The sequence below is a fragment of the Aethalodelphis obliquidens genome, unplaced genomic scaffold (genome assembly GCF_003676395.1).
Source record: "Aethalodelphis obliquidens isolate GAN/ISIS:26980383/991018 unplaced genomic scaffold, ASM367639v1 scaffold3, whole genome shotgun sequence".
Classification (NCBI taxonomy): domain Eukaryota; kingdom Metazoa; phylum Chordata; class Mammalia; order Artiodactyla; family Delphinidae; genus Aethalodelphis; species Aethalodelphis obliquidens.
This window is the reverse complement of record NW_020837947.1, coordinates 56,759,458-56,778,876: the sequence shown is the minus strand read 5'-3', so window position 1 is coordinate 56,778,876 and position 19,419 is coordinate 56,759,458. Positions and strand designations below refer to the sequence as shown.

At 36.7% G+C, this 19,419-nt stretch overlaps 1 protein-coding gene across 3 annotated transcripts in view; it reads right to left on the bottom strand.

The window, feature by feature from the left end:
- Positions 1 to 19,419, bottom strand: part of ASCC3 (activating signal cointegrator 1 complex subunit 3) — a 334,732-nt gene that overhangs the window by 13,800 nt on the left and 301,513 nt on the right. For 2 of the 3 annotated variants that reach the window (XM_027089725.1, XM_027089740.1), the window contains one exon: positions 15,973 to 16,197. In XM_027089725.1, coding sequence (XP_026945526.1) covers positions 15,973 to 16,197 — 225 coding nt within the window. Of the gene's footprint in view, positions 1 to 15,972; positions 16,198 to 19,419 lie in introns of those variants that run through there. The other variant, XM_027089736.1, reaches the window with a different exon arrangement.

Below are 19,419 nucleotides of genomic sequence, written 5' to 3'. Positions count from 1 at the left end.
GAGGAGATATTTGGAAATGATGTGACCAATAAGGGGTTAATATCCAACATACAGAAACAGCTCATACAACTCATCATCAAAAAAAGAAACAACCAATTAAAAAATGGTCAGAAGAACTGAATGGATATTTTTCCAAAAAGGAAATGCAGAGGGCCAAGCGGCACAGGAGAGGCTGCTCGACATCTCTAATCATCAGGGAAATGCAAATCAAAACCACAGTGAGGTATCACCTCACACCTGTCAAAATGGCTATCATCAAAAAGACCACAAATAGATGTTGGCGAGAATGTGGAGAAAAGGGAACCCTTGTGCACTGTCGGTGAGAATGTAAATCGGTGCAGCCCCTGTGGAAAACAGTATGTAGGTTCCTCAAAAAACTGAAAATAGAACTAATATATGATCCTGCCATCCCACTCCTGGGTATATATCCAAAGAAAATGAAAACACTAATTCGGAAGATACATACACCCCAATGTTCAGAGCAGCATTATTTACAACTGCCAAGATACAGAAGTGACCTAAGTGTCCATCGATAGATGAACAGATAAGGAAGATGTGGTGTATATATACACAATGGAATACTACTCAGCCACAAAAAGATGAAATTTTGCCATTTGCAGTGAGATGGATACACTTGGAGGGCATTATGCTAATGAAAATAAGTCAGAGAAAGACAAATACTGTATGATATCACTTATATGTGGAATCTAAAAAATATAACAATCTAGTGAATATAACCAAAAGGAAGCAGACTCACCCATATAGAGAACAAACTAGTGGTTACCAGTGGGCGGGCAATACAGGGGTGGGAGAGTGGGAGGTACAAACTACTGGGTGTGAGACAGGCTACCAGGATATATTGTACAACACGGGCAATACAGACAATATTTTGTAATAACTGTAAATGCAGTGTAACCTTTAAAAATTGTATTAAAAAAAAAGGACTAATAGGTATATGCTCCTCCTTAGAATGGGGCTGGCTTTGGTAACAGCTGGAGATCATGGCTCAGTTTCCCAAGACACCTCAAAGTTCCTTACAGAGATTTAATACTCAAACAACAAAAGGTTGCTTTAGTACACCGAGGAGAAAAAACTCTGCACATTCTTCCACCTTAGTATTAACGTTAGGCAAATGTTGAATCCCCCTTTACCTCTTAACCATCTTCTACTGGGCATGCTACCTATCAGACAAAGCTAGGATGATTCTAAGTCTATGGGAACAAATAGGTGGAGGCTGACTCCACGCACGAGACTTTCTCCTACTAAGTTAAAATCAACTTCAATTGATTGCTGACTCAGAATTCTTTGTCATCCAGCTGTGAGAGTGGAAATATGATTCCTAGCATTGCACTGATTTATGAAGTTACACCACAAATAAAACCTTACCATAATAAACAGAAACTGTGGGGTTGTCATTTATTTATAGGAAAGCAGGCAATGAGTGTGGTTTTGAATGCATTTTAACCGAGGTGCCACTATGAAGCCAGGTGAGAAGCCCAGGTATAAATGAGCTCTGGAGAGAGAGTATGGGCTAGGGATGTGGACTCAGATATCCTGGGCACAAAGCGGGCAGCCAGAATAGTTAAAATGAGCACTTTTGGGGCAGAGGTGAGGATAGCAGAGCGGCAGGTACCTGGAGATAAGATGAGGAAACGCAGGAAAGACCAAAGGGGTAAGAGCATGTAAGGGACTCTTAAGGGCACTACTGAAATAACTGCTTACAGTGGTCCTTTGTTAAGCATGTACTATTTGTCGGATATGCTGATAACCATCTTATGAAAGTTACTGAATGAAAACCCATTGTACAGATGAAGACATTGTGGCTCAGAGAGCCACAAAGAAATATACCTAAAGCTGCATAGCTCTGGTTAATTGGTACAGCTGGGATTCAAATTCTGGGGAGCTTGACTCCAAAGTGCTTGCTTTTAACCAGAATAGGACGCTGCCTATAAAGTTCAGGATGAGAGGAAAGTGTGTGGAATTCCATTGGGCCCTAGATTAGAACAGAAGATTCCTTGATGAATGTGCTACGAGATAAAATGAGACTTTGAGAAGGTTTCCCGACAACACAATGTTTAAAGCAAACAATAAGTTTGGATGAAGCATAAACAGATGTATAATTCATGAACACTTGATACTGGTTTGAAGATGGTGTGGTATACTAGAAAGAGGCTTGGCCTCAGAGGTTAGAGGCTTGTGCCTTTAAATTAACCGTAAGACCTGAGGCAAATGACTTAATGGTATTTGTTTTTCTCATCTAAAAAAATTTAAAAACCAAGGAGTTTGATTAGGCTTGTGTCTATCTTCTGTAAGCTTTACTCTTTCATCAATAAAATGCCAATATACTCACACTATAGTGTTGCTTGTTTTTATAAAGCTCACTTTCTATCTTTCCAGATGGACTGTAACACCCTTGGAGTTAGGGGCAGAAAAGCCTAAGTCAAAAGAGAAGGCAGTCTACAGTAGGCACAGAATAAGATGAAGAGACAAAAGACCCTCTTGGGATCAGAAGAGGGTTCCACTGCTGGGGCGTGTGAGCAAGGGCCTCACAGAGAAGAGAGGCTTCAGCAGGTCACTGAGACCCCACACAAATTCACTGGAGAGAGGGAAGCTCTGAAGGAAGAGAATGGAAATTGATAGCACTCCTATCACAGGGTCTCAGTCACCTCTTCGAGTTGGAGGTGATGCCTCCTCCTGGGAAAAAGCACTGTAAAGGAGCATGAAAAGGTCTGGAGTAAGTACTGGGGGAATTAGTGATGTGAATAAAAACCAGAGCAGTGTTGAGTCTCAACAGCATGACTTTGAAATAATAATTATAGAAATTATTAGAAACAAGTAGAAATTGTAGAAATAAGTAGAAATGTTTTGTGATTGTTTCCGACAATAACGAGTAGGATTAATTTGGGTGTGAAAGCAGAGAATTCGGATGTTGAGATTTTAGGTTACTGGTGACATCACTGTTGAAATGGACAACTCTAGGGCCAGTGACAAGTGAAGACACAGGGGACTGAGGACTGGACCGAGGGATCAGGGAGGGGAGGAGAGATGCCCGGCTGATGAGTAACAGAAACGTTCAGTCAAGCTGACAGGTAAAGAAGTGAGGTGAGAGAGGAGAGTCAGAGGGTGATACCATGGAGGTGATGGCAAAAGTGGTGTGGATATAGTAATGATTAGAGCAGAGGAGTTTGGGATGCATGCGATTACAGTGTTGAAAAGGTCATCTGCTGAAGCCACTCTGGTGACCGCAGGAGCTGGAATGGAGCTGAAGGCTGTGAACTGGGGTTTGAGGAAGGTGGGGAAAGAGATTCAGACTTAAGAACACAGATGAAAAAGGAATCTTACAGACACAAAGTAAAATATACACGGGCAAAAGAAGGAGGAATCTGAGAAGAAAGACTGGAGAGCTCTGAGGAGGTAGACTTTGATTATTGGCAAAACAGGAAGAATGAGTCAGCTCAGGAGTTTCACAGGGAATGTAGAAATGAGGTGGTGTTTGCGTCTGCCTATGTCTGACTGAGAGCAACAGAGGGAGGGAGAGAGAAAGAAAGGAGAGACGAGATGGGTGAGGAGAGAGAGAGAGGCAAAAACAAAGAGAGGTACACATACTCTACACAGCCCAGACCTCATCCTCATGTGGAACTCACAGGGCAAACTCAAGAACCCGGCTTTGTGCAAAGGTCAAACCACCACCACTACCCCCACCAGAAACAACCTGCCCCTCATCCCCACAATCAAAATGAACTAGAGTTCAGAGAATGGACACTCTCTGGAAGAGAACTTTTTAGGCTGTAAGGGTCCTGAAACCAACAGCATGCTTTTTGACTTGAATACACCTCATGTCCTCAATACTTACTGTGAATCAACTTCAAGAATTCCCTAAGCATATCAAGCTGGGTCTTGGCATTTAAATTCAACCACATTTCATAGTGATGTTAACTATTTCTGCAAAGGATAGATTTATCCAAATCTACAGATATTTTCCTTTGTTTTCTGCTACTGTAGATTATACTTAAAAATGCAAGCTTGACAATATATCTGTGTTTTGTATCAAATACATTTCATTCAATTATTGTGAAAAGTAGCAGTGAAATATACACAAACTGTACAGACAGTATGCACATGTAGTGTGATGAAAATATTTGCACAGTAGTGTGCAGACTATAAAATACTTTTGTAAATAGCTCTTAATACCAAGTATGGCAGACATTAGTACTGTCTCCTTTTCACAGATGGGAAAACTGAAACTCACATAAGTCCAGTGACTGTAATCGCAATGGTGAAAAGTGGTAAGTTAAGACTTGATTTTGGTTTTCTAATTTCATTTTCTGTGCTCATCACACTACAGTCTACAACCTCTGAATGATTTACATATACCCTGTCTTATTTCAAGGAGGATTTAAAGTGGTTTACATCTATCCTTTTTTTCCCTACCTAACAGAAAAATGCAGACTCCAGACAAAAGCATTATGCATTTAACTGATTATTGTCTCTGAACAAATTTTGTCAACAGGATTTTTGAAAACCTAAAATTTCAAAATAAATTTTAATCCACCACTTGGTTATAAAACTACATCTTAATATTTGATATGCAGGCATTAAATATCTTTTGAAACATAAGTGAATTCTGGGTTTAAAGAATCCAAGTTACTGTGACTGAATTAAGTCAACTTCACTGCAAGGAAATAGCAACACTGACTTAGGTCACTAAAAGAAAAACTATCATTTTCAATGTGCATCAGGAGGCATGTTAACAGATGCATAATGAGATGTAGCTTTAAGATCCATTGTTAAAAACTTTCTAAACTTCAGTTCGCAAAGTCTGTGAATTTAGTCCTCAGTCTCTTCCAGCTGTGGCTGTAGGGTGAGCATATGGAGCAGTCAGAGATGCTCCCACCTCTCTGCTCCCTCTCAGCATCTTGATGACCTGCATTCTCTCTTCTTCCTCCCTTTAGCCTTTCTCCTCTTCAAGGAAACTTTCTCCTTTTCCTCACATCTCCTGATAGTCATCCTAACGTATCTAGTGATAGTGTAGGGACTGCAAAAACCACATGAAAATAAGGTCATGAGGAAGGTTGAAATGGCTAGAAAATGTTGCTACATTTGTTCAAATGAAATGACATAAACATAATACATGGTCAGAGTTGAAGAGAAAGACTTATTTAGTCCAGAATGAGAAAAAAAATTTCATTAATTTATAGAAACCAAGTTGTTACTTATGGAACATCATGAAAGTGCAAAATACTATGGAAAGATCATCAAAAACAATGAAAGTGTGAGAAACTCACAGCCAAGAGGAGCCTAAGGAGACATGACAACTAAATGTAACGTGGTGTCCTGAATGGAATCCTAGACTAGAAAAAGGACGTTAAGTAAACTAAAGAATTCTGAATAAGTATGGACTTTAATCATAATATATCAATAAAGATTCATTAATTGTGACAAATGTACCATATTGATGTGAGATGTTAATTACAGAGGAAAACTGAGTGTGGGATATACAGGAAATCTCTGTACTATCTTTGTAACTTTTCTGTAAGTCTAAAACTATTCTAAAATACAAAGTTTACCTGAAAAAGAAACTATGGAAATTCATCCTAGGCAGCCTGTTAAAACATTAGTTGTTAGACATCTGCTAGAAACTGCACTATTTAGTTCAAGAGCTCCCGGAAGTTTTACAATGATGGGAAAACCTGAAGAAAAGCTTTCCTGACAGAAAGGCACACTCCTTTAAAGGTTCAGGTCAGCTGCAAGTAATGATACAATATTTTGTCAATAATTAAAATGCTATAAGTACATTTACAAGAATCTTTTTCAATAGCAACAGTTGTTCACAGTAACTTTCTCCTGAACTTTTACCCCCAGAAGGTTAGCATTCAGGAAGCTCAGCTGCTGTCTAACAAACTTAATTAATCAAAAAGTCATTTCCGAGCTGTAACTATGAGTAAAAGCGCTTCAAGTGTGCTAGCAAGCCTACAAGTTAATCAAAATGCTAATGCAGTACAAATTAAAGTTGTGATTAACATTTCACAGTAGCTGCTTAAGTGAATTGATCACACAAATGGGTTAAGCATTACTCATTTCCTACAGCCCCAAACGGGAAAAGGGTTGTTATGTGGGTATGAGGAGAAGAGCTGGAGGTAGAAGGATCCTTCATAATAGCATCATATCATCAATAAACCAGCACCAAATTGTCACTCAAAGGCTTACAGGTAGAGTCATCCAGGGGGAAATAGCCTTCCAAATTATATTATAGTCCTTGAAGGGAGATCACCTGTAAATCCACACGAGTAAGTGAAGGTGTTTTACACCTCAAAATCCACACATTTGTGTTAGTTTTGGAAATGCTAAATGCATTAGCTCTGTGTTGCGTCTGTAGTGGGGAATGGTGCTTTGTTTTAGGTGTTTTGGGTGTTCTATTGTGGAATTAAAATGTAACTTTGATACAGGATAAAATAAGCACTAGCTGGATGATGATTCTGCACCACAGTGCAGATCTTTGCATCTGGAAGAATAATCACTCAGGATTAAGTTCATTTAAAATTATTTGTTTTGAAATACATATCCATTAATGAAACCTCACTAGGCTTCTATGGCAAGATATGAGCTCCTGGCAGTCTTGCTAGGAAAGCAGCCTGAATTAGACTTCCCTGTCTCTATGAATTTGATAAGGTCACATGAATGTTTACAACAAACAGACTACATTTGTTAGTAGACAATTCAGATTTGGCAGATAATTTTAAAAACATTGTGAGAATCCACACACAGTAAATCTCCCTTTTCAATCCTCTCTTAAGAAAGAACTAGAAAGGAAAAAGTGAAATATTTATTCATTCCATTCACCCATGATATATTGAGAACTATTATGTGCCAAGAATTATGCCCAAGTCACCTTAACAGTCAGTGACACTATAAATAGTTATTGATGAGGTTCCAGCATATTTTGAATATGAATCAGAATCCTCCAAATGTATGCTCATAGTATTAATATTCCTTGAAACATACCCATAAAAATATAAAAGATATATTTAAAACTTAATAGTGTAATTTTCATCTTAGGATCCTTTAACGACTTCAGTTGCAGAAATGAACTCTTTGTAGATTACTAATTATGTATAATCCAATTTTGGAAGTCTAAAAATTATTTATTTATCACCCTTCCATCTTTTTCTCAAAATGATTTGAAGAAGCTTTCTGAAGCCTATTGTGCTCTACTGTCCACTTAAAGATAAGCTTTTCATTTGATCTAATCATAATAATTATAAGCATTTAAAAAATGTGAAAGGATTCTACTAAGAATATACAGGAGATTTTATCTACCATTGCTACATCAAAACATTTCTTACAAGTATCGGATTAAGGATTTGACCAAGTACTTCTTTTGATAAGCTCGGCACCACCTGGACTATTTTCACTGCTAACTGTATTTGACTCTATGATTCTAGAACTTGTTCATTTAATTGACACTGACATTCTTCAATACATTTAATTTATAGCCCACTGAGCCTGTGCTTAGTGCATCCATAGGTAAATACTCCTCAAAGGTTATGTTAGCCTTGCTCCATGGCAGTTCTATCTCCTGGTATCATCAAATATTTCTAGCTTTTTAATCTACTAAAAATGGGGATCATTTGTTAATAGAAATATAGACCCAGCTATAGTCAAAGTATCTCTCAGTTAAAATAACCAGATCAATAAAAAATATTCATATCATTGTATCTTTTGCTTCCCTTATCCTATTCTTTTCTATTCTCAGACTCTAATGTATGCATACATTCATATCTTAAGTTTATTGATTAAAATACTTAAAAAAATAGTTTGAAGACACATGTGTTTTCAGAATAGCTGTGGGTTATAGAAAATATATGATACTAGTTATCTGAAATGTAATACACTTTAAGTTTATCAGAAACTGTTAAGAGAGATAAAGAGGTCAAATTATTGTTTTGAAGTTTGGGCTAAACAACAACCCTACCAATAAACTTTTAGGGATTCGGTTTTGCAAATTTACGAGGGTTTTCTGAACAGAGGAAAGCATGCCAGTTCGTACATTTCCCCCCTTTCTCTATTTATGCAGCTTATTAAAGTTATTTTTTGACAAGCACCTTTTGTGACAATTGATAAATCCTATTGGAACATGATAACATTAATTTGAGTGGTATATGAGTTACATACTATCTTGTGTGAAAGAGAAGAAAGGCTGGAAACTTAGTTGTTCAAAAAAACTTGGGCCTTAAAGAAAATGATGTAAAATGACAGCTCCTATATTAAAGTCAGATGCAAGAATTTATGAAACAATGGAAACTTACCCACCAGAACATAGCTCCTTAAAGGTCTTCCTTTCAGGCACTGAATCACCTAAATTATTTTCAAAGCCAGTCTCCTGGTTTACCTTTTGCCTACTTCCATTAGTGCAATGGAACATGAATTCAATCTATATAAACATGTGCCTTGGTATACAGAATACAGAACTTCACATTCCCTCAATAGTAAAGAGGAGATGTCTGTTATCTTTTGGGGGAATTGGTAGTTCTGTATCTTGGGACAGGGAATCTCTGAAATTGCCTATTGTTACTAGACGTTTGAAGTTTTTCAAAAAGGACTAGGGGGATGGACAAAAGCTGCCTCCAGGGGAGCCCCGCTAGTGGTGGTGGTGGTGGTTACCCAGTGAAAGAAGCCCAGAACCTAACCTAACCAGAGAAGGCAAACGGTGAAGAATGAAAGAGGAACATAAAATGTGTGTATGTGTGTTGTAATAGTAAACCTAAGCACAGTCATTATAGTGTGCATTACTACTTATTATTAGGAGTATCTTATAATTATTACGGCATTCCTTTTTCTTCCTGTGGTTGTATCAGCGATCTGATCTTCCCCCCCATTATTTCCAATTATTGTAGTTTTAGGGGAGACTCTGAGGAAGTAAATGGCTAATTCACTGCGTTACCTAGCATGATATAAAAACCTCGAGAAGGATCATAAGCAGCTGAAACAAAAAACATATCAACTGGACACTATAGAGTGATATAATAAAGCAATTATAAATAACAGTCATATTAACAAGTCCCTCTTGGAAACTGGTTAAAGTAATTATAGGCAGACTGTTGAAAGGGAACTAGAGTAATTAAAGGGAGGTGACTTGAGTATACATTGAAAAGAGGGGATTAATTAAAAAATATTATTCATGTTCTAGTGGGAATTCTTGGTCTAAAAAAATGTAGAAATTCCTGTGAAGTTCTCACATTTTAAAATAAATCCTGACTAGGCCATGAGTACAATTTTTAGATCCATCTTTACAGGGCAAAGGGAACCCAGTAAGATAAACTTTTATTATATATCCAACCTATGCTGAAAACTGTTCTTCTTTCTGCTATGATCTTGGGAAAGTTACTTAGTCTTCGTCTGTAAAATAAGGATAATAATTGTACTGCTTCCTTGGATTATTAGGGCAAATGAGTCTATGCAATACGAAGCAAGTAGAACAGAGCCTGGTACAAGGAAAATCCTCAATAAATGTTCACCAGCACCACTGTTAATGATGGCCTGCCTTATGGACCGTCATTAAATAGCAATTTTTTGGTGTGGAGTACAGGGATGGTATGCAGTTCTCCAAATATTCTGGTTGAATTTGGTATTTAATATACATTAATTCCAATTTCAATTTGGAAGCATAGGTTTCCAGAGATCTTTCTAATCAATCTACACTGTCATATTTCTGTGTGTGTGTGTGTTCTCCTTTCATGAGGTGTATCTTGTAGTCGTTAAGAGTATTACTGTGCACACAGATGTTTTGATCTATTAAACTTAGGCTGCAAGGTAGATAGCATTAGCTGAAGGGTAAATATGGCCTCTACTATATCTGAAAGCAACTTTCCAGAATTAACCCAGCAAACTGACAGCACAATTATACTTTGAATCACACAGCCCTTTGGTCCTCAGATCACTGAGTCAGCTCCTCGAGCCATGGTTTCCCTTTCTTCCTTAAACATCTGAAAGTGTCCAGTTATTGGGCAGTTTTGCTGTAGATACCACAGAGGAGGTAGTGGGCGTGGCTAAGATATAAACCTGTACTCTTATACTATTTGGCTTGGTATTTAATTATTTTTCACTTAAATGAAGATGATTTTAACGTAAAGACTTAGGGCGCTTATTAGAAAAGATCAGAGCTATTAGAGCAGGATTTAAAGTCCTGGTATCTCCATTTGGTTTCAGCATGGACTGCCTCAAAAGATCACCTTTTAACTAAGTTATCTGACTTCTTTGAAAACCAATTTCTTTGTCCCTTGATTAAAAAAACAGTGTGGGGCTAATCAAAACACCAGACACTTTTCATCAGTTCTGACTTTGCCATCAAATTTGAAAAATTTAGGCAACTCACTTTAATTTTTGGCATTTCTTATGTATCATCTTCCCATAAAAGCTAACATAAAGTTTTTCTTGGGTACATCTGGCACACAAAATATGTCACATCATTTACTACATATTACAAATATATTTTAGAGTTAACATAATCAAGAAGAGGATCTCAAAGACTAATGGCAAGAATAATCAATTCCATAATTGCTCAATTTATAAACTAGTGTATTTTAAGCAGGTTTAAAAAATTTGAGATATGTACAGAAATTTTTACTCTTATTTTTGTTGGGTGGGATGGAGATGGAAATGCTAGTAACAGTAAAATATTAAGAACCATGACAAAAACACCTTAAACCCCAAAATGACATAAATGACCTTGATACATAATTTCAAATGGGTACAAGAAGAGAAGGCAGGCTATACAGTGCATTCTGACCTCAAGCCAGGGTGAATAGTACTAAAACAACTATGTTTTTCTTTTGTAAAAGATTCCCCAGGACATGGGTAGTCATACAGAGTTTTCATAATCTAAATGGTAGCTCATGTAAAAGGTACATTTCTATAAATTAAAGGGAATAAAAAATTTAGAGTTAAATGACCATGAAAAAGCAAAGAAGTAAGAGAATTACTAAGAATGAGGAGACTAAGATAGACCTAGTTCGAGTCCTCAAATCATTGTTTACTTTATAAATATTAACTAATGTCCCACTCTTGTAAGGTGTTATTTTTACTCAGACAGCAGGGGTTCAGTGACTTGCCTAAGGCCTTATACTAAGGCTCTAAGCAGCAGAGCTGAATTTATAGTAAGAGCTGGTGGCACCGAGTCCCATACACAGAACACAAGGTCATGCTGATGTCCCATGAGGGCAGTAGTATAATTTTCAATCAGCCAGCAGGACGGCAGCTTGGAAAACTGCTTGAACCAATGCTTTCTAGGCCAACAGTATCCATGTATCAAATGAGAACAATAGGGTACAATGATGAAAACTGTCACTCAGTCATGGGAAATTTTATCAAGTCACGACTTCCCCCCCAGATTTTCCATTAGCAACCCTAATATTCTTTCCTCTTCCTGACTTGTTACTTTTATCACAATCTTACAAAGAAACTGCAGGAATGAGAGGATTTAGGATATGAAGCTGGTTGCCATCTCTTTACAACTAAGTTTCTTTCCAGGTGGCTTCTGAAAAGCCAAATCCATATTTATAAGCATAACTAATGTTATACTTTACACTAAAGGAAAACTGCACACACAATGTCTGACAACAGGGAACTAATTAAGTAAACTATGACCTTCTTATGAAGAAATATAGTGCAGCCATTAGAAACTATGCTTGAGAAGAATATTGAATGTTGTAAATTATTAAGTTAAAAAAGGTTATAAAATAACATGATAAAAATGTGCAAAGGAAGAAAGTGAGAGAGCAAGTGTGTATTTGTGTAAATGCAAAAAGAAAAAGAAACTCTGAGCCTCCAAAGACAAAAAAGAACTATACACAACTACTGTAGTTAGTAAACTTGTTTTTGTGCAGGAGTAAGCGTTAGTCATTCTAAAACTACATCAGGAGTATGCTAGAATGGAGGAATTAAGTAAACATATTTTGATTAATGAGAGCCAAGTTTCTCACGGGTGGAGAAAAGAGTTACAATTTAAAAAAGGGGAAGGCTAAAATGAACCCTTGGTGTTAAACTGGAATTAGAGGTATTAGAATGAACTCATGGTTTTATGAATACAAATGTTTTCCACATACCCAAACACACACACACACACACATACACACACACACACACACAGCTAAGCAGATATACAAATAGATATAGATGTCTATGTATACATACTTATATTTCCTAGCTTTGCCCACTGAGGGGGCCAGAGGCAATAATATCCAGGCAGTGATGGAGTCTACAAGCACCCAGATTTTAGTCTCTAAAACCACTCTCTAATAAAAACAAACACTCGTGAGCCTATACTTATAAATAAATAAATAAATAAATGAAGTAAATAAATAAATGGAGGAAAACAGAAATTCTGGGAATGATGGAAATAGAAAATCACAGTAGTAATAATTGTTTCAGGCAAAAGTCACCAATGGATGATGAAAATAATGTAGGAAAATATGATGAGAAACAGGATAACTGCATAATCTCAAAGTATATCACCACAACATATTAGTTACAAAAGGAAAAAAAGTAATTTTACAGTGGAGAAACCTGGCAGACACCACCTCAAGTGTACAAAGTTAACATCCCCAGTAATAACACACATCCATGTCACAAGTATCCCGATATGATACACCGAGAGGACAAAACATCACTTCTATGGTATTCTTGCCAGTAATATATAACTTCAATGTAATTATGAGGGGATATCAGGCAAACCCAAACTGATGGATAGCTCTATAAGATACCTGGCCAATACTCCTCACAAGTGCCAACGTCCTGAAAGTCAAGGAGACTAAAGCGGACATGACAACTAAATGCAATGTGGGATCCTGGACTGGATCCTGGAACAGAGAAAGGCATTAGTGGGATAAAATCCAAATGGACAAAACTGGAATGAGGTCTGTAGATTACTTAACAGGACTGGATCAGTACTGAGGCAAGATGTTAACATTAGGGGAAGCTGGGTGAAAGATATATGGAAATTTCATCGTACTATTTTTACAAACTTTTTATGTCTGAAGTTATTTCAAAATGAAAAATTAAAAAAAATTTTTTGAATTAAAATAAATTAATTCATTAACAAAAAAAGAGCCTCATATTGATGGGGGTGAAGATATAATTACTGTGAATGACTTTAATTTTAATACATTGTTTTTCCAAATTTCTACAATGAAGTGTATTACTTTTATAATTAAAGAGAAAACTATTTCTCTTTAGATGTTATTTAGAAGGAGTAAAAAAAATCAAGAAATATAAATATCCACGAAACTGTACATAATATCGAAATAGAGGCTAAAAGTACCTGATTGAATAATTTTCCCTTACAGTAAATTTAGAAATAGACTTCTTGTGAAACTGCTAATTTCTATTATTATATAGCCTTCGAATCATTATTAACTGAGTGGTGAAAAGGTATGCATGAGTCGATATACATTGTAACTTTTATATATGATATAAATATGTACACCTATTAAGTATACCTGTAAGTATAAAAATTTAATTCCTTCTGCAACATCTCTCCAACCCTTCCCGACCCCTGAGTTCATTAACGGGTCAGTGTTTGAGGGGGAAAAAATAGCTAGAGGAAACACAAATGAGTATCCAGGGCCACAGCTAAAACTTTAGGAACTTTAACCTTCGTTTATAAAGTGTGACTAATAAAGAGTGGCAAACCATCTTCCTAGAGAAATAAACCAAGTGTTAGTTACAAAAAAGGTGTAAAAATAATTTACTTGTTTATTATAGCCTTATTTCCCTTCTAATTCCTGATAGTTTGTGCATACTCTATTTTATGAAACAGGCCTATTCTTTTAAATAATAAAATTAAGCGTTTTTTTTCCTGATCATAAAATTGTTAGCAGCTCATTTGAAAACATTCAAACATTTCAGAAAAGCATAAAGAAGAAATTAAAAATCATCCCAAATGCTGCTACACAGAGACGGCTACTTAATCTTTTGGTCAATACTATTCTGGATCTTCTCTCTAGATATATTTTCATATATTTATGTAGATATTCTACACAGATACAGAATTAGTAAATGTAATTGTAATATTTGGCAGTGTTCTATAACCTGAAAGATGCTTGGGTTATGTCTAAGTCTTTAATTTTGCAAATGCCTATACACAAATCTTCACAGACTCATTTATTCTACCTTTAAAAACATCAGTCTTTTGAAAATCTTAAAAAATGCTTTTTATATATAAATGTCCAAAAAGCCATAATGTAGAAAATCAAAATCTCTTATAAGCTCAATCCTTTAGGTGTGCTTCTCCCACCCTGTTCCTCTCACAGTCATCTCCCAGCAAATGGCAGCTCCAGCTTTCCACTTGCTCTGGAGAAAAGCTTTGGAATCATCTTTGGCTCCTTGCTCTCCCTAAAAACCCTTGTCCAATCCATTAGCCGATTCTCCTTAAAAAAATATACAGGACCCAACCAATTTTCACCAGTCTCACCCATACCAACCTGGTCCAGCCACCATCATTTCTTGCCTAGCCTTACAGCTTTCAAGGTATAAAGTTCATTGATATGGTTTCAGATTCCACATTGCAACTAACTAAGGAATATAACATGTCAAGGTTTTGTATAGTATCAGAGAATATCTACAATTTTCTGAAAAGGCTATAAAAATACTCTTCCTTCTTTAAACTACATATCTCAGTGAGGCTGGATTTCCTTCATATACTTCAATTAAAACACCATATTGTAACAGACTGCTTGCAAAAGGTGTTAAACGAATTTAGCTGACTTCTATTAAGCTAGACATGAAAGATACTTGCAAAAATGTAAAATGCTATTACAGTTCTCACTAATTGTTTTGGAAAATAGTTATTTTTCATGAAAAGTCATTACATAATAATGGGTATATTAGTGTTATTTTAAAATGAAGTAATAAATATTTGAGAATGTTTCCATTTTCATTAATATGGTAAATACTCATAGATATAGACACCATAACCATTAGTGAACCACTGCTCTACAGCTTCCCTCTCATTCAGAGTAAAATCCAAAAGACTTACCATGGTTTTACAAACTCCCTACGTGACCTGACCCCATTTTATCTATAATCTCCACTCCCACCCCTCTCTGACCTCATTTCTACCCACCCCTTTTCATCTTTTTTACAATGGCCGCCTTGGTTTTTCTTGAATATACCTAGTAAGTTCCTATAGGAATCCTGGCACTAGCGCTTCTTAGTGTTTGGAATAACACCACAGCTCACTCCCTTCCTTTGTTTCTTAAATGTCACCTCATAAGAAAGACAGTCCCAGAATACCACATTAAAAAATAGTACAAAATGGCACCCTCCATCTTTCTCCATATATCCTTTATTATGCTTTATTATTATTTTAAAATAGCAGTGATCAACACTTGACTTATACATATATATATATATATATATATATATATATATATTTTTTTTTTTTTTTTCCGGTACGCGGGCTTCTCACTGCTGTGGCCTCTCCCGTTGCGGAGCACAGGCTCCATACGCGCAGGCCCAGCGGCCATGGCTCACGGGCCCCGCTGCTCTGCGGCATGTGGGATCCTCCCAGACCGGGGCACGAACCCACGTCCCCTGCATCGGCAGGCGGACTCTCAACCACTGCGCCACCAGGGAAGCCCCTTGACTTATATTTTTAATTGTCTGTCTTCGCCATCTCTAGTGAAAGCCCACTACAGCAGGTTCTCTTCTGTTTGTTCACTGCTGTATGCTCAGAACCTAGCAAAGTACCTGGCACTTAGTTTACCTTCAGTAAATTTTGATTGAATGGATGACTAAAATTGTTATCTTACTGCATTTATATTTGCTTTTCCTTCAAAAATCCTTAATTTGAGTCACCAGACTTTTTCTCGACAATGCTACAGTAAAAATCTTTAAATGCAAGTATATTTTATTCTAAAAAGAAAAAAAACAGAAAGAATGGGAGAAAATGTAGGTAATTGGAAATGACTTTCATACCTGACATACTCTGAGAGCTTGGTCCAACACTGTTTTGGTATCAGTGTCATAATCTGGGCAGGGCAGCATGGTTCGGCTGAGATGTGCCTGCAGTAGGAGATGAGCTTTGGTGTGAGGGCTGTCAAATGAATGAGGATTTGATTCCAGCGGAAGACATTTTGCCAGTTCGCTATTCATATGATCTTCATTGTGTCTTACTGGCAAATCTGTGTATTCTTCTGCATCCTGAAAAAACAAACAAACCCATATATATATAATGTACATATAAATGTACTGTATCAAAAGTATAATATTTAATGTACTTCTTAGCTTTAACTACTGACATTTAAAACATGCTTTAGAAAAACTGTAAAATAACCATATCCCTTAAAATTCTGCTTTGGTCAGTACTACTATTAATATTAAGCAAAAGCTAGTAATGTATAATACACCTGAAATTCATGAATGCTCTTCTTATTTATCCAGTCAACAAAAACAATACAGATCCTAAGAAGCATCAAATGTTATGCTTGACAGTGGACCCGGGCAACGAACCAGAAACTGAGAGTTCAACAGGGAAAAACAAGTCCTGAAAGTGGAAATGAATGTTATGATATGGTAAGCACAGAGTGCTGAAGGGATATTCAGTTTGGGGACTTAGTTATTTTAGAAGGTCAGGGAAAGCATCTTGGAAAAAGAGATATTTAAGTGAGGATCTATAGAATGAGTGGAAGAAATAAGACAGGGCTGGGAGAAAGGGGGATGAGGATAGGGTTGGTGAGATAAGAAAAGGGTGAAGACCAGGATCATTAACTTAAGACTTACTGTAATAAATTAGATTAAAACAAAATTGTTCAAATTTGGGGGTTTCCGGTTCCACATGCAAGGAGCTTAGAAGCCACCACTCCATCCTAACAAGTAAAAAGCTGAACAGGTTGAAAAAACCAACAACTCGTCTTGAATCCATGAGAAGGCAGAACACAGGGCAAACCGCTGCCTCCAAGATTGGAAACACAGGCAAATGCAGGGAGTCATGGCTAAGAGGAGCAGAGGCTCACAAGCAGAAAATGCCTTGGCAATCAGTGTCGAGGTAAGAAAACCTGAACTGTAACTGATGAATTGTGGGAGGTACAGTGCAGACAACTCCCAGAGCTAAAAACTCCAGGGGGACCCAGTCATAGGGGGCCCCCACAATACTGTGAAATTTACCTTTAGGAGCTCAACCAGATTCCCACTGTAAATATCAGAGAAAAATCGCCTTGGGCTTCTAGCAAGGGGAGGGGAAAAGAACCATCCTGAAATACATTAGAGCACTCTGTCCTTCTTAACAAGGCCTGCTCTCAGGAGAAACTAGTTAACTGGAGCCTAACCCTGCTGGGATATATTATGAGAACCTAACTGACCTGGGGAATGGAAGTACCCAACTGTAACCAGCTCAAGCTTTGCGTGTGGGAGATGGGAAATACCCCACTCCAGCTCACTCTAGCCATCCTGTCCCACCTAAGGGGTGAGGGTAGAAATGGCTGTGAAGTTCACAGCACAGAGGCACAGACTCACTGAAGACTTGGGACCTAATCATTGGACCAGAGAATATTTCCCCTACACCGCCATGCCCCACCTCACCACATTATTAAAGGCCTATTTATAGCAGTTCTTTTTACCCAGTACATTATGTCCAGCTATCAAGAAAATTACAAGGTATACCAAAAGGCTAAAAACACAATTTGAAGAAATAGAGCTATCATCAGAACCAGACATGGCAGGGATGTTAGAATTATCAGATCAGGAATTTAAAACTATGACTTATATGCTAACGGCTCTGACAGATAAAATAGACAGCATGTAAGAACAAATGAACAATGGAAGCAGACAGATGGAAATCCTAAAAAAGAATCAAAAGGAAATGGTGAATACAAAAACACTAAAAGAAATGAAGAATGCCTTTGGTGAGCTTATTGGTAGACTGGACATGGTTTAGGAAAGAATTTCTGAGCTAGAGGATATGTCAATGAAATTTCTGAAAACTGAAAAGCAAAGAGAACAAAGACTGAAAAAAACACAAGAGAATATCCAAGGACTGTGGGACAACGACAAAAGATGTAACATATGTATGATGGGAATACCAGAAGGAGTAGAGAGAAAGTAAGAGAAGAAATATTTGAAACAATAATGATTGAGAATTCCCCTCCTCTCCAATTAATGTCAGACACCAAACCACAGATCCAGGAAGCTCAGAGAGCACTGAACAGAATAAACAGCAAAAAAAAAAAAAAAATGTTACACCTAAGCATATTATCTTCAAACTACTAAAAATCAAAGATAAAGAAGAATCCCTGAAAGAAGCCAGAGGGAAAAAACACCTTACCTGTACAGGAACAAAGGTAAGTTACTACCTTTGTTACTACTACTAATTACTTCTGAATTACTCTCTTCAGAAATCATGCAAGCAAAAGGACAGTGGTGTGAAATGTTTAAAGTGTTGAGGAAAAAACCCCACCAACCTAGAATTCTATATCCTGTGAAATTATCCTTCAAAAGTGAAAGAGAAATACAACTTTCTCAGACAAATAAAAATTGAGTTAATTTGTTGCCAGCAGACCAGTAGACCTGCTTGCAAGAAATATAAGAAGTTCTTTGGAGAGAAGGAAAATAATATAGGTCAGAAATTTGGATCTATATAAAGAAAGGAAGAACACTGAAGAAAGAATAAGTGAAGGTAAAATAAAAACTTTTATTTTTTTATTGATCTAACAGACAACACTTTGTTCAAAATAATATTTTTGAACAATTATGTATGCTTACGTATTTTATATGCCTATGTATATGACTTGTCTTATATATAAGTGATATGAATGACAGCAATGATACAAGAGATGGAAGGAAGGAATTATGATTATTTTATTATTATAAGATTCCATACCCATTAGGTAGTATAGTATTATTTGAAAGTGGAATTTGATTACTTGTAAATGTACATTGTAAACTCTAGGGCAACCACTAAGAAAAGCAAAAAAAGAAGTATAGCTGATATGCTAAGAAAGGAGAAAATAGAATCATATAAACAGCTCAATTAAGACCACAACAGACAGAGAAAGTAGAAGACAAAAACAGGAACAGAGAACAAGGGCAACAAATAGGAAACAGTGAGAAATATTTGTTGAATATCCACCCTATGAGGGAGACAGACATTATTCAGTCACATAAATAAATGTGAATTTGATATGGTGACAAATTCTATGAAGAAGAAATACATAAAAGCATGAGAGTTTAGCAAAGAAATCTGACCTAGTAAGGTCATAAAAATTTCCTGAAGGAAAAGGTAGATATGCTATGATATAGAGGATGAGCAGATGGTAACTAGATGAACAGAGACGTGAAGAGTGTTCTAAGAACAGTATGTAGTATATGCAAAGGCCCTATAATGGGGGGGAAAATGGTTAAGTCCAAGATACTGAAAAATGTTGTGTA